The sequence below is a fragment of the Cucurbita pepo genome, chromosome 16 (genome assembly GCF_057944985.1).
Source record: "Cucurbita pepo subsp. pepo isolate OVF chromosome 16, ASM5794498v1, whole genome shotgun sequence".
NCBI lineage: Eukaryota > Viridiplantae > Streptophyta > Magnoliopsida > Cucurbitales > Cucurbitaceae > Cucurbita > Cucurbita pepo.
Window position 1 is genome coordinate 13,116,989 of NC_141813.1, and position 16,046 is coordinate 13,133,034.

A 16,046-nucleotide genomic window follows, 5' to 3' on the forward strand; every position below is an offset into this window, starting at 1 on the left:
ACCGGACAATGTGCCAGTGAGAACGCTAGCCTCTAAGGGGTGGATTGTGAGATCCCACATTGATTGGAGAGGAAAACAAAACACCTCTTATAAGAGTGTGTAAACTTCTCCCTAGCACACACGTTTTAAAACTATGAGACTGACGACGATACGTCATTATAGGCTAAAGCAGACAGTATTTACTAGCAGTAGGTTGTAACGGTTACGCCACGAAACAAAAAAAAACAAAAAGAAAAGAGTGAAAAAGAGGAGTTAGAAAATTTGAAAAAGCAAACAAGTGGGGCACGTTGGGACAGGAACAGTAAAGGTTGATGAAACAAGACCATCAGCAGAAACTGACTCCAAAAGGACACTTGAATATTGTAGGAGCTGGAAAGCACCCACCAAACTCAAAACAAAATTTACTTTTAACATTTCACAAACAGTGATAAAAAAGTAAAAATACATCACATACTACCATTACTCTCTTATTCTCTGTAGTTTTTCACTTTCTGAAAGTTACCTCTTTACTGCAGAACTTTGTTTTTACTTTTACATAATATGAATGGAAACTTACCCTTTTTTCATGGCAATGGAATATGACTGTTGATGGATGCTGTTCAAACAAAATTCAACCATTTTATATTCGTCGGGATAGATTTCCGATCTACCAACTATTTGAAATGTTGGCAGCTTACTAACACAAGTTCGATACCTTGAGTTTAAATTTATTGTAATCGAACGAGTTAGTGCATGTAGTAAATCTTGTCTTAAGTCTTTCGTAACGCCATTTTCACCCCATTGATATTGGTAACTCGGTTGAGAAATTAGCGTAGTGATCCATTAAAATTTGAAAATAAATTGTGACACCCGGGTAAATAAAGGACACGTAAATTAATTGAGACCACGTCCGAATGAGAGCAATCTTGACTATATGATAAGAATAGTTTAAAATAGCTGAAATTTTCGGTGACTCGAATTTTATAGTTAAACGTGTTTTGCTCGGTCCAATTATATTATATGTAAATACTATTAAATATTATTTGTGTTGTTATTTAGAGGTAAAATTGATTTATTTTTTTTTTCTTAAAAATGCTTTTAAAATGTAAATATATAAGGCGTTAATATTTCCCGTGTAAGGGCCTTTCCCTCCAAATTTCACCCTTCCGGTTTCTCCCGCTCGCGGCTTCCAAATTCCGCATCGACCAGCTCTAAGCTCCACCGTTTTCCATGGCATCGGAGTTCCTGTTACCTACATCCAAATCGAGCTCCTTAAAGTCTGTTCCATATCAGGCACTTCTCTGATGCGTCCTCGCCGCCGCTCTCTCCCGACGGTTCTTCTCAAAATGTAGAGCTGCGAAGTGCGCATTGTCCTGAGAAAATAGTCAGAAAAGCTACGGCTACCTTGTCTGTGAATCAACTCGAGCTTTCCAGATTCTCCGCCATTGCCGAAACCTAGTAATCCTCGAATTCTCTAAACAGATGCGTTGTTTAGATGATTTCTTTTCGTTGAAGAAATAGAGTTGGCGATTTAGAAATTTAAAAGTATTTGGTAGCTTATAGGGTTTAATTCTTGTTGCAAATGTAGGGAATATGATATTTAGATGGTTGGAGATCTTTTAGGTTTCTGTCCTTCATTTTACTGGAAATCAATCCTTTGTCACCTGGTCGGATTCTTTTACACACACACAAACACACACACGTCTGTGCAACGAAACTTTCATAACATTTTATCACTACATATCGAATCGCGATGCTTGAAAGTTCTATATAGATGTCATGTATAACCTTTATTAATGCTTATGTAGGCTCATATATCTAGTGCTAATTCAAGCCGAGACTTCTTATAAATTAGAATGAATTCTTTTGATATTTAGTGTGTCGCAGTCTCTAATTTGGTGAAGCAAGAAAAAGTATACAATATATTTTCAGTCATTTTATTTATATGGTGGTATGTGTGAAGTATCTCATTTGTTGCTGGATAATATGTGAATTCTCAAAGTTTGCAGCATATGTGTCTTTGTGAATGTGTCTCTGATATCATCCACGTCTTGCTGTTATTCGTGTTCATGGCCAATGCCCTTTGAATATATTTCATTCTAGATCATAGTTCATGCCATAGTAAGAATTAATGCACCTGGTAAAATTTGTAAAGAATGGGGAGCTTTGGTTTTCAGGTGGGAATCCGAAGGGCCATTTAAGCCATTCCATGTGATGAATCCTACAAGAGTGTCTCACTTATCAGATCCAGTCTTTTCCGGCATTTTAAGTACTTCACTGGCTTATTCTCAACCGTGGTAGGAATCACAGATCCTCAACAATGGTATGATATTGTCCACTTTGAGCATAAGCTCTCGTGGCTTTACTTTTGGTTTCCCCAAAAGATTTCATTCCAATGGAGATGTATTCCTTACTTATGAATCCATGATCAACCCCTTAATTAGCCGATGTGAGGCTCCACTACTCTTATGCCGGATCATCTAGGCACATTGGTTCCAGTAACTATCATCATGGCTGAGTATTGACTCTAAATTGAACACTTTTTATTTTGGTAATTCCTGTAGTTATGCAACTTTTTTAGTTATCTTTAGGAAGAACCACTACTACCATTCCATTACTGGATAGTCATAGTTTTAATTAAGAGTAAGGCAATGCATAGATAGCAATGTATTCTTCCTATACCTCGAGGCCAACTGTGTTCTTTTTAATTGGGTTCATTATCTATTGGAATTTCCTTGTTAATGCATTAGTAATTTCTAAAATGAAAGATCCTCCTCAAAATGCTAAGAATTCCATGCATATTCATTTTATGTAGATTAGTAGTTTTCAAAACCTGATTTCCTATTGATGGATTCTCGTTCTTTTAGTTACACAGGAATTCTGTTGAGGATTGTTGGAAGAGGAGTCTCACATGGACTAATTAAGGGGTTGATCATCCGTTTATAAGTAAGGAATACATCTCCATTGGTATTAGGCCTTTTTGGGAAGCCAAAAGCAAAACCATGAGAGTTTATACTCAAAGGGGACAATATCATACCATTGTGGAGGTATGTGATTCCTAACAAGTTCCTCCTTAGAATTCCTAGAGTAAAATTGTGTATAGAATGGTCTTGAGGTGTGATTCGAGATATGATATGGTATTCATGGTTCCTGGAATATAAAGTTTAAAATACAATGCAATACTAGTGAAACTAATATGTTCTTTTTACCTCATACCGTTACCGGGAATTCTGAATGTTTGAGCTTATTTACCCCTGAAGAATTGGTTCTGATATCCCAACGCGCCTCTATTTCAATAAGACTAATGCATAAATACCATATCTTTTATGTTTCTACATAACCCTTCTTCAGCGGTCGCTGTTTTCTATTGTCGTATCACCCAATTCATGCATGGCTGGTTGTTTCAGGTGAAGAGATGGCTGGATTTGTGTGCAATCCCTTAACCGGGCAATGGTCCCTTTCAGATGATACCAGTTTAGATTACATCGCGTTTGGTTCAAAAATCAGCCAGCAAACAAACTAACAAAGGTACAATCTTAATCCTCACATAACAAGTCTTAATTTTGCCCTGAAACTGAACAGTTACCCTTAATCAACTTCCCTCTAAACATTCCCTTGAAAACCTTGTTTTCTTTGTGGCGTATAGGGCCTTCCAATCTCATATAAACAATAAGAAAATCTCAATTTTGAGCTGGAAAAGGAAGAAAAACATGCTCTGAATTGCACTTCACTCTTAATTATTACTCTGAATATTAGCTTAGGCATGGATATCGAGTACTTTTTGAAGTGCGTAAATTAAAGTTTTTTTTTTTTTTTTTCACTAATCTATTCTTTGTACTTAGATTTACTGAGTTCAGCAAAATATTGTTTTTTTTTTAAATAACATTTTTATTATTTTGCTTATCAAGATTCGAATTGAAGTTTTAAAATAAAAAAAAGATAAATAAATAAATTCAGTTTTTTTTTTTTTTTTGTGAGAATAAAAAATAAATATATATATTATATTATAAATTGTTTGATATTGTAAAATAATAATATGCAAAATTTTAATATAAATATATTTCTAATTTCTATTTCCATATCTGTACTTACCTTTCCATTATCCTTGTTGAGTCTCCCAAGACCATTATCACTGGGCCCCACTTTTTCTAGACGATAGCTGCTCGGGATTCGGATAACGCTTCATCGGGGCCGTTGATTTACCAAGTTGATCATGTTTCCATCACAAAGATAGGCCAATCACAGTCGCTCGTAGGTGGCATTGGGTGAGTATAGTAACATTGAATCATTATATGAAAATTAACATGAAAATAAATATCAAATAATAAATTTTTATGAATTATCTAATGGTTTGGAATTTATTGATCAAGGCCCGTGGTTTCCTCAGAAATATTTGTCAATACCAATTATCTTATTAATTTTTCAATATTGAGATTTTGGTCTTTTAAGTTATTGTCTGGAAATTACGTGTTGGACTTGCTTGTACCATAATATAACATTCTTTGCCTAAATTTCGTATGTAGAAAGCAATTTCCTAATTCTAATTATTTCATATGCTAGACTTTTTATATAAATAAAACTTTGGAGAATTTTGTATAATTTATCTTATCATTGTCATTTTTAATGTCTTTGAATTCTTATTCATTACATACTCAAGTCTATTCAAATTTGATTTAAGTCTTATTGTTGGTTGTCATTTATTCAATTTGAAATTCTATCTCTTGTTTGACTTCGATATCGGTTTGATTTGACTTTTTTTTTTGTTCGGCCTACGTGTCTTTTGGACCTTTTGTTTAGAAGTGTATTTGAACTATTGATGTAAGGATCTGCAATCTTTTGTTCTGAGCTACCTTAAACATCTTTGTTCTAACCGGCCGAGCTACTTAAACCACTTTTTTTAAATCTCTTTTCTTCGAAACATTAACTTTATTTTATCACTTGATTAGTAAGGAAAAAAGCTTTTATGGCTTTTTTGTAAAGAATTATTTTGTGATATGTTTTTAATTTATATCAAATTGGCTAGCTCCCATAGTGTGACGGGCGGTGTGTACAAGGCCTGGGAACGAATTCACCGCCGTATGGCTGATCGGTGATTACTAACGATTCTAGTTCCATGCAGGTGAGTTACAGCCTACTATCCAAATTGAAGACGAGTTTTGGAGTTAGCTCACCCTCAGTATCAAATTGCTTATTTGTATATTTAGTTTTATGTTAATCTACATTTTTTTAATCATTATGAGATAACTAAATTGTGATGATTTTATGGAATAGTTTGACTTAGTTGATATATTTTTGGTAGGAAAAAAATGGAGCGAGGAAAGTACACGTGGCATGAGCTCACAGTTATCCGCCCTTTTTTTCTTCTTCTTGTCCAAAGAGCTTTCTCACACCTTTTAAATGCGAGCAATTTTCGCTTCGTTCTTGAGAGAAACTGTATCGCCTTTTTTAGTTCAGGGAATTTAGAAGCGGAGTCGGAGAATTGTTAGATTATTTGCTTTCCTGTTCGTATATTGTTTGGTTGTAATCTCAGTCGTTTAGAATCTCATTTCCGTCGATCGGAAAGGAAAACAGATGCCCACCGACATGGAATTGTCGCCTTCGAACGTTGCTCGTCATCGCTTGGCCGTTCTGGCAGCGCATCTGAGCGCCGCGTCCTTGGAACCGCCGGTGATGGCTTCGTCCCTCGAGGCTCATTGCGTGTCAGCTCAGACCATGGTTGCGCCACCTGAATTGGTGAAGGGTACGTTGACGATTGTAGATGAGAGAACTGGAAAGAGGTACCAGGTCCAGGTATCTGAAGAAGGCACGATCAAGGCCACCGATTTGAAGAAGGTACACGAATTAATGGATCTGTAATATATTTTCCCGTATTTGAATCGGTTTATTCGTTTGTTTGGTTGTTGTTGATTTAACTTTAGGCTGGTCAGATGCGCGTGATGAAGTTTTTCTTGTGTTGTTTGATATCTTGGAATCTTCGTGGTGTTATTTATGTAGGCACCGATTTTAGTTTAATGACTTTTCTCGTAATATTTGTAGATAACTACTGGACCAAATGACAAGGGGCTTAAGCTGTATGATCCAGGCTATCTCAACACGGCTCCAGTTCGGTCGTCGATCAGTTATATTGATGGTGACTTGGGAATTCTTAGGTACAGAGGCTACCCGATTGAGGAATTGGCTGAGAGTAGTACCTATGTGGAAGTTGCATACCTCTTGAGTAAGCCTTCGAGGAGCTATCACTTTAACTATTTTGTTGGTCTAAAATCATTGTGGTTGTGTATGATATTTCATATTTCGTTCGCTGATGTAATGCCTGATTTGTTCCAGTGTATGGGAATTTGCCTTCTCAGAGTCAATTGGCAGACTGGGAATTCGCTATTTCTCAGCATTCGGCTGTACCGCAGGGACTTTTGGTGCGATTGCATTGTTCTATTGAGTTTTCCTACACATATTTCTTTATATAAATTTCATTGTCTGAAGGGCTTCTTATTGATAGAGTTCTCTCTTATCTCAATAGGATATTATTCAAGCAATGCCTCATGATGCACATCCAATGGGTGTGCTTGTTAGTGCAATGAGTGCTCTATCTGTCTTTCATCCAGATGCCAATCCTGCCCTTAGAGTAAGTTGATATTTTTGGATCTCAGTTGTTATTGTATATTAAGGTTCTGCTCCATTTTAAAGATCAGGCTCATATTGATTTTTAATCGAAAGACAGACCAAGGGACCAATTATTTCATTTCTTCCTTCTTGACTCATCCACTGCTCCCTCTCAAGAAAAGATTAAAAAAATGAAGAAAATAGAATGAAAAAGGGGAAGTTCCCTGGGTTCTTGGGTCCCTCCTTCCCCCTCCTTCTAGAAGCTGTCAACCCAGCTTTAAAGTCAAGTGCCACTTTCGTTTAATAAACATTAATAAGAACGAGAAACTATACCTGCTTGAACTGATTATTTTGTACGCTGTGGCTCTTCTAGAAAAAGTTTTTAGGGCATACTGTGGAGAAAGTTCTATTTTTCACTTTCTGTATACAATTAACATTTAAAACTGCATGTTGTCTTTACTTTAACTGAATAACTTATATATGTAGTTCATCGTACTTCAGTTATTTTTTATGCAGCAGATTCTCTTAAAATGGCATCAATGGCCACGAATAGATGGGAAATCCATCTCGAGAAGGAAGAAACCTTCATTGAAGTAAAATTCACATATTCATCAGTTAGAAGTCCCAATTACAACCTGATTTTGGATTTATATGTTATTACAAGAAAATTGGAAAATACTATATAAAAACGTAAGAAAGCTGATTAAAAAATCTATATAAACTAACATAATAACTGTACAACTCTTGATGAAAGCTTCATGATGTGGTTGTTACTCGGTGCATCTATCTTTTAAGGCTATGTGATGTGAAAGGTGTTTTGTATTTAGTCGTGTACCATTGTTTTGCTGTAGGGACAAGATCTTTACAAGTCTAAGCAAGTGAGAGACAAACAAATAGCTCGTATTATAGGGAAGGTATGCTTTCTATGAACATTTTGTCAGCTAAGATAATTTCATCAGTTTTTGTTATGCCAGTATTACTTTTTTGGTTTGCCTGCCAATGTAATTTTTCATAGAATGTTCATTATAGTTTGAGACCTCCATGTACTTCCTTCTAGATGTATGGAACTACCAACTAATTTGTTGGGTATTTTCTCTGAATTTATAGGCTCCCACCATTGCAGCAGCAGCTTATCTTAGACTTGCTGGAAGACCTCCAGTTCTCCCTTCCAGCAATCTTTCTTATTCGGAGAATTTCCTGTACATGCTTGATTCTTTGTAAGTTGCCTAGACATCTTTGTTTCCATTAATATATGAGGACAGGTTCTATTATATAATAGAAATGCCATCTTATTTACCTTTGCTAAATTGAATACTTGTGTGAGTAGTATAGCATTGTACTTGCTATCCAGGATGTAGAAAAACAAAGGCTTTGGGCCTGATCCAGACTTTTATCTATGCAGGGGTAATAGGTCTTACAAACCCAATCCTCGGCTTGCTAGAGTACTCGACATTCTATTCATCCTTCATGCAGAACATGAAATGAACTGCTCAACATCTGCTGCTCGCCATCTGGCTTCAAGGTAGACAGCTTTTGTACCAATGTCCTCACTAAATTAGGGCATCTATTATTCCTGTCTGATCCCTTCTCTTTATGGCTTTTCAGTGGTGTTGATGTGTTCACTGCTCTTTCTGGAGCTGTCGGAGCACTGTATGGCCCTCTTCATGGTGGGGCCAATGAGGTAAGCATAAAAGCAATTTCCCCCAGCGATTGGAATCAGCTAGTTTCCCAATGATTTGAGTATGGGGTTCTCTCCATGGATTAAACACTACCACTTTGCTCTTTTGTGACATTCTCGATTTGTTTTGGTTCATTTCTTTTGTTTTCCTGATGATTGTAGGCTGTGCTTAAAATGCTAAGTGAGATTGGAACTGTTAATAATATTCCAGAATTTATCGAGGGTGTTAAAAACAGGTACTTGCCATTTTGTGCCCATAAGTTAAATTTTTACTTGGTTGTTCTCTTTTTGTACTGTGAAAGAACTGGTAGACACCACTTTGTACCAATGGACTTATCTTACTTCCCAAGGATCTTTATTTTTGTTTTCTTAACTTAGGAATGCTAGTTAGATTGCTCACGTTACTTAGTTCTCCAGGAAAAGGAAGATGTCAGGTTTCGGCCATAGGGTGTACAAGAACTACGATCCAAGAGCTAAGGTTATAAGAAAACTAGCCGAAGAAGTGTTTTCCATTGTTGGTCGGGATCCTCTCATTGAGGTATTTGTCTGACAACTGTTTCCATGTGAAAATGCGATCTGCTCACACTCTCTAAGAGCGTGAAGCAATTCCTCTTTGAGCATTGTTTAACAATGATTATGGTGCCATATAGGTGGCTGTTGCTCTGGAGAAGGCTGCTCTTTCAGATGAGTATTTTGTCAAGAGGAAATTATACCCAAACGTTGACTTTTACTCCGGATTAATATATAGGTAGGAAGGTATATTTTAGTTTTCTAATGAAGATATGCAAGTGATCCGTCTCTTGAGGAGTCGATAACTGATGACGTGTTTGATCAGGGCTATGGGATTTCCACCTGAATTTTTCACTGTGCTGTTTGCAATCCCTCGAATGGCTGGATACTTGGCACATTGGCGGGAATCGCTGGATGATCCCGACACTAAGATAATTCGACCTCAACAGGTTAGTTATCTTCTCACCAGATCTTTGTAAACTATCTTCTCAGACTAGATAGCATGAAACTTGGTATGATGCTAGCTATGAGTTCAGTTAAACCTTATTCTCTGTTCGTTCATGGAACTCAGGTCTACACTGGGGAATGGCTGCGACATTATATACCACCCAACGAACGACTTGTACCGGCCAAGGCAGACAGGCTCGGTCAGGTTTCCGTTTCCAACGCCTCCAAGCGCCGACTGTCTGGATCGGGGATCTAGGCTAGTTCCGATTCATCCAAATCAGATGTAGGAGAATAAAACAATGCATCGCAAGGAAAGCAACACTTATGTTGTACAAAGTTGCAAAGTAGAACAACGTTAGAGATAAATCCTCCTTTTCAAGAATAAATGCTCTACTTCGCCATTTGTATGCAGCGTGTAAGTTTCTTGTTTAAGTAGGATGCGGTATTGTAATTTCCAGTATTTTAGAGGACCTTATGTTGTACCCTTATTATCATATTCTCCTTTCCAGTTGTAAGGAAATGGATGTGACGAATTGTCCTGCAATTTCTTCCTTTAAAAAAAAAAAAAAAAAATCATTATTTTTTATTTTTTTTATTTTTTTATTTTACCACTCTTTTTAGTAATTTCATCTTCGCTCCTATTTCTTATCACCTAGGTTTGTTTAATTTAATTTTTCGAACTTTTTATTACTTCATAAATTAACATATAAAATACTCAAAATCAAATCATTATGGAGATGTTGTTACAAAGATTTTAGTTTAGAATCTTAGTTTAATCTGTTTTTTTAGTTGATTAGGAAGATCGATCGAGAGAAATGGGAATTTTACAACGAGGGGTTTATAAGAGGAGGAATCCATCTTCTAAAAAGCATACATAGACGCAAACCAATCTACAGCCACAGCCATGGAAGTGGAGCTTCATTGTCAGAACCAGAGAGACAAGAACTCGAGATGAAAATCAAAACCCCTTATGAAGAAAACACCATATTCCAATCCTAGCTACAGAAACACGAAAAAAACGAGAAGGAACAAATGGGGCGTCAAATTCACACACTCTGTCAGCAATTATGGCGGATGGGGAACCAACAGAGGCAGCTAATTGGCATATTGGGCGCAGATTTGCTGCAGCGTCAGCCGAGCAGAAGGAGGAAAATGAGGAAACTGAATGAGTTAATGGATGAATGAATGGTGGGAGTTTGAGAGAGACGAGAAGAATGGTTTGAAGAAGAGAAGGTGATGGTTCCTCCATTGGAGCTGATGGGGAAGCTGGAATTGCCATTGGGGTTCTGTGAGGATTTGCTCTGCAATGTGGCGCAGGCTGTGGGGGAAGGGAAGGAAATGGATAAGGGAAGAAGGGGGTTGGAAATGGAGCGAATGATGAGTTTTGGGAACATTCTTGACGGAGATTCCGGGGTCGTCCAAACAATTCTAAAATGATTCGAAAAAAAATAGAAATTGTTGAGAGTGGGATTTGAACCCACGCCCTTTCGGACCAGAACCTTAATCTGGCGCCTTAGACCAACTCGGCCATCTCAACAGGTTGATGACGATCGTAAAATAAAATTATATATCTCTGTCGCTTCCTTCGGGAATTTTTGTTTCTCTCTTTCAGTTCAATTAAAGAACTAAATAGAACTGCAGGAGGGTTACAAGTAACAACCAATCTTCAAGCATGAACTGCAGGAGGGGGATCAAAAGCTTCACTCACCGAAAAAGATGAAGAAGATACATGGCAACCGAGTCGGAAGCGAGATTTGGCTAATGAGCAACGAATAGAAGGAAATACCACGACGACTTAATTAACACGTTCATTATGTGTAGGAGACTAACAAAAGGAGAGAGCAACACTTTCAGGGATTTGTGGAAGACAGGAGGTGAGAATGGGGAATACTTTTCGACCCCGCCCCACGGACTTCTCTATCCTTGTGAAATCATAGTAAAAAAGAAAATTGAGGAAAAAAAAAACAACCATAAACTTGAAGGAATGGTTATCAGATCCAAACTAGTGGCACACTAAAGCTATTCAGAAACATTTATTAACAACCCTCTTCTTATTTGAATAAATATACTTAGAGCGACTCATCCCTGTTTGATGTCGGGTTGTCTAGTCCAGGTCGAACACAATAAACCACCACTTGTATACAGTACTATACCACTCGTTTTAGTTTACAGTTCTGTTAAATATAAGAAAATATGTTGTTCAAGCTACATGCAACCATTGAATGTTTCAAGGGTGGATTTCGCAAGCCACAATAAGCCAGGATCGTTGCGCTTCAGTACAAGGAATGTTTCTACCTTGCCGATTTCATCTAGCAGTGCATCTTCAATAAAACCTATCAAGAAGAGGATCTCCAATGCAGCTGCATTAAAAAATATAGAAGAATTGATACAATTGATCATAGTAATTTAGTTTGATTCCCTAATTTTGTTGTTTTAAGTACACTGGATATGGATGCATACAAAACTAACCTTTATAATTGGCAACATTCTTCTGGATGATGGGATTAGTCTGCAATGCATCATTTATTAGCTCAAGGTAACAAGTTTAATTTTTGAAAAAAAAAAAAAAAAAACAGAACAAAACAGAGAGGGAGAGTAGTTCACGAAATGAAGTGAAGTAGAAGGGGAAAGTTAGTCCTCTTGCCTTGCGAAGCTTTCTGTATTTCGTTTCATCAGGGTGTTCAATTACGTTCCTGCAGAAGAGAAGAATTTCAGTCAACAATTCAATATTGAATGAATCCTAATGACCAGTCGCAAAAATAATAGCAGAGGTTGCGCTCATAATCAGTAGAACTTACTTAACAATCTTGAACAGAGTTTGAAAAACTGCTGAAGATTCAGAAGGTTTAAGTTCAGTCAGCAGCTTTCCAATAGCTTCACGCAATCGATTGCATACAACAGAAACAGAGTCTTGTATTCTTTGAATTTCTTGGTCATCGGGATCAGGCTCGTCAACAGGCATTTTAGATAAATCCGCTTGATGTACCAAACTTTCGTCAGGATCAGGCTCTATCTGCATCGGTTCCTCATCATGCTTTTTACAGCTTATACTTAAATGGGTTTGATCTGCCACTAAGCCAGCTTGTAGGCAATCGGCTTCATCATGTCCAGTAGCATTTCCACACCCCAACGTGTTCATTTTCTCTCCCAAGTCATCTGGACCAGGTTCAACAACCATTCTTTGTGAACTGTTGCAATCCAGGTTTTGCATTCCTGGAGAAAAATGGTTTTTGTCAGTTATTTTACCGTTCAAAGAGCTTCCCATATCATCAGGATCCGGTTCTCCATACAACTTTGTGGCTTCCAACAATCTGCTGTTAGTAGAAGGCACAGGCTGCACATCCTTGCTGCTCAAATCGGTTTGAACTACTAGACTCCTATTGAATCTTGGTCCACCATCAGATTCTATAATTTTGCAACCTATAGCATCATCAGGATCAGGTTCGGGCTTGTTTTCATAATTAGAATTGTTGTCGGGATCAGGCTTGAGCATGTTTTGTTCATTGGAGCTGTCATCAGGGTCAGGCTCAAGCTTCTTTTGATAAGCACCGTCGTTAGGATCAGGCTCCAGTTTTTTTTGGTAATTAGAACTATTGGGATCCGACTCTCCACTTACTGGAGACACTCTTGAACTGAAATCTGCTGTGTTGGTCAAACGGTGATAAGCAGCAGCAACTGAAGCAGAACGGGCATTAACCAGCTGATGCGACGTACTTCCACCAAGTTTCTGTGAGACACCAAAGCCATCTTCGACATCGTCGCTTTCTTCATGATACTGAGAATACTTAATTCCAGCCAACGTATGGCCTTTTGATCTTGTCCAATCCAAAGTGGCAGCCTCCTCATTAAGCTAAGAAATATCAAATTGAAAAAACCACCCTGTTAAGGAATAATAATGAACGCAAAGCTAGAATCAACAATATGGCCATAAATGAGGAAAAAAAATTCATAATAAAAAACATTATTACCTGTTTATCCAAAGCATAGAAGTTGGCATCGTGCTCAGAATAAATCATATGTGCCTAATTGCAAATCACAATAAGTTCAGAGATTCATTCGGGACTTAATTATCCTCTGCATGTATAAAAAAAACAAAACAAAAAGTGCTCACAAGTTCGTGGAGTAAAGTTTTTTTAACTCTTTCATATTTTCTGAAGCCCTTTAGATCATCTGTACGAAGTCGCAGGGATATCTCCTCTCCATGGTTCTGATCAGAACATATAGTCAAAAATCAAAATTGGAAAATAATATCCATAGTTGTCCACGTACTAAAGTGGATGTACCTTATTAAAGCCAAGAATACATTTTGGGCTCACACCAACATAGCCAACAGGATCCATCTCAGTCATAATTCCCACACGCCAACGGTGCTAAAAGAAGGCCAATCACCAGGTTATTTGTTGCTAATCATATATTACAGACATCCAGATTTAGACATTCCTTTACCTTGTTCATGATTGCAACAATACCAGGATCCGCAGCTAACATATGCATTCTTTTCAAAGCTTCTGAAGCTGGAGGGTTCAACTACAGCCAATGAAAGAATGTGTCATTCACCACCAGTCAAAGACATGTAGATTAATGCAGTACTCAACAGCCAAAGGGAATCTTATAAGGAATACAGTTAAAAAACAAATATTTAAGAGCAAATCTGTATCCAGATTAAAGGGCATAAGCCCTACAAAATGCAATCCTGCTGCAATGTTTATGCATACAATATAAAATTATTGAATATACGCTAAAGAGCACCTCAATTCCTGGAATTTGAAGGGTCCGAAATTCACAAAATACATAGGGTCCTTCTGGCAGTTTCAGCACGCCCATAGGCTTACTTGACATTCGTTGCTTCTGTCTTTTCTCTTCTTCATCAAACCCAGCAATTCGTTCATTTTTCTTAGCATTGTTCAAAACTTCATCTACCTCATTCCTAGGGACTCCCATCATTCTGATAGGCTTGTTGTCCTGAAGGAGTCAGAGTTGATAGTCAGTCACCTAGAACTAGCAGAACAATGACAATTTTTGGTATCTTTGAAAGTGAAAGGAAAAATTCTTGGAACTGGACCAGAAAACAGCAAACTTTATATCCGAAACTTCACATGCATCAACTAAATACTATAACTGGTAATGCATCAAATCAAAAACCAACAAGTGGCTAAGCTGCGCGACCTAAACAACTCATCTTTATAAAAATAATTAAACGAATTGCACCTTGAAAATGGAAATTTTCTGCAAATTCAAGTATCCATCTTCATCAGAAAAAGGATGAAACATTTTAGAGCTTTTGCCGGAATATTGTGGAACTATGAGTCTAATGGTATCTGCTTTAACTCCAGTTAAGTTTAGCAGCTTCTGACCGAGGTCCCTAAGAGTAGACTCTGAACTGATTTCCACCATATACTTTGTTCCCCTCCATATGACGGGTATATTATAGATGCTGTGTTGCTGATCCATGTTCTCCTGAAAGAAATAAAAACTTTTATTCGGATACTCATTACTCAGTACACATTGCATAAAGAAATTTAGATTGTCAAAGCAACAGCTTCTCGCTCTCATCTTAATAAGAATCTGGCAGTGTAAGATAAATGTATTGACCGATGGTGTGAGTTTGCTCAAAAACCAAAATGGATTATGAACACTGTAACTATTAGAAAATTGAAGAGCGATTGGTTTCAGACAATGGAAGTTCCTCTCGATCTATCCCGAAACTAGTCAAACATCAATAACGAAGAGAAAATCGAAAATCGAAAAGGTAAAAAAATTAAATCTCGCTTCAATTATCGCTAATCTCGTGAAAACAATTTGAAAAGATTGAACCTACGAATTACGATATTCTGAACAACAGAACAATCTGATTACTTCTCGAAGCAAATCACCCCAGATAGAATAATATATTCTCCGGGAAATCAAGAGGCGACGATAACAAACCCTACCAATCTAAAACAGCTCAATTCACCAATTGAATTCCGTTCAAACAAAACGAAATCAAAACCACGGTCTTAAAACTTGTGGAAGGACAATCGAAACCTAGACAGACATGAATTGACTTACCAGAAGTTGGCTGTCTCCTGTGCTGGAGGAATATCGATATTGCCGAAGAACTGGTTCGATGAGAAAATAGAGGAGATTTGTAAGAGTTGGAAAAATAAAATGGATGTCGGACTTGTGCAGATGGCGGGAATTTACTCGACGGGTATCGGAAGGCGAATGACAACGCCGCGCATTATTACGGCGGTTCAGAAAACATTACGTATGCGCTGGCGTATAATCCAAGGAATCTACTAGAAACTAAAATTATGTCTCATTTTTTCTTTTTCCTTATTACTTTAAAAATCAATTTTACGTTTTATGTTTATTTTAATTCTATATTTTTAACCACTCAAAATTAGATAAATTTTTTAATTTTAATATTAAATTTCCATCCAAACATGGTAAATTATTAAATTTCCGTCAATAAGAGAGAGTCCTCGAGGGCCACGTCAATCAGAGAGGGGAATGCCACGTCAATCAGACAAGGGAATGCCCTATTAGTCAGAGAGAGAGAGTCCACGAGGGCCCTATTAGAGGGCCCTATCAGTCAGAGAGAGAGAGTCCACGAGGGCCCTATTAGAGGGCCCTATCAGTCAGAGAGAGAGAGTCCACGAGGGCCCTATCAGTCAGAGAAGGGAATGCCCTATCAATTAGAGAAGGTCTTATCAACAATCAATCAGAGAGAGGAACAAAACGGAGGTGTGAGAACCTCCCTGTCAATTATGGGAAGCTCTCCCTATCAATTATGGCATGGCAACCAATACGAGAATAAAAATACTTTATTAATTTTTTTAAAAGTTTCTAA

General features: G+C 37.4%; 2 protein-coding genes, 1 non-coding gene and 1 pseudogene across 9 annotated transcripts; 2 read left to right on the forward strand and 2 right to left on the reverse strand.

The window, feature by feature from the left end:
* The first annotated feature begins 1,137 nt into the window (after positions 1-1,137).
* On the forward strand, positions 1,138-9,758 carry LOC111777415 (citrate synthase, glyoxysomal). Of its 7 annotated transcripts, XM_087118408.1 has the most exons (17): positions 2,863-3,026; positions 3,387-3,507; positions 4,102-4,244; positions 5,003-5,098; positions 5,279-5,811; positions 6,016-6,196; positions 6,307-6,392; positions 6,497-6,601; positions 7,431-7,493; positions 7,687-7,796; positions 7,982-8,101; positions 8,185-8,260; positions 8,420-8,493; positions 8,675-8,795; positions 8,908-9,005; positions 9,093-9,216; positions 9,339-9,758. In XM_087118408.1, exons 5-17 carry the CDS (start codon positions 5,551-5,553, stop codon positions 9,468-9,470), a joined length of 1,551 nt encoding a protein of 516 aa, XP_086974534.1. In that variant the 5' UTR covers positions 2,863-3,026; positions 3,387-3,507; positions 4,102-4,244; positions 5,003-5,098; positions 5,279-5,550; the 3' UTR covers positions 9,471-9,758. The 7 variants fall into 7 exon arrangements, with proteins under 7 accessions (XP_086974537.1, XP_086974536.1, XP_086974538.1 ...); XM_087118409.1 differs by having other exon boundaries at positions 4,132-4,244; positions 5,003-5,811; XM_087118411.1 differs by lacking the exon at positions 2,863-3,026 and adding an exon at positions 1,138-1,437 and having other exon boundaries at positions 4,093-5,811.
* Positions 9,600-11,088, forward strand: LOC111777075 (heat stress transcription factor A-4c-like; annotated as a pseudogene).
* On the reverse strand, positions 10,671-10,751 carry TRNAL-AAG (transfer RNA leucine (anticodon AAG)). The gene has a single exon. It is a non-coding gene; the product is annotated as a tRNA-Leu (tRNA).
* Positions 11,089-11,246: 158 nt separating the features above from the next.
* On the reverse strand, positions 11,247-15,476 carry LOC111777416 (uncharacterized). The gene is made up of 11 exons (XM_023657001.2): positions 15,263-15,476; positions 14,423-14,671; positions 13,964-14,176; positions 13,661-13,741; positions 13,498-13,584; positions 13,326-13,421; positions 13,183-13,236; positions 12,013-13,064; positions 11,859-11,907; positions 11,684-11,723; positions 11,247-11,574 (listed from the first exon to the last, which is right to left on the reverse strand). The coding sequence occupies exons 2-11, from the start codon at positions 14,663-14,665 to the stop codon at positions 11,420-11,422; spliced, it is 2,070 nt and encodes a 689-aa protein (XP_023512769.1). The 5' UTR covers positions 14,666-14,671; positions 15,263-15,476; the 3' UTR covers positions 11,247-11,419.
* Between the last annotated feature and the right edge of the window lie 570 nt (positions 15,477-16,046).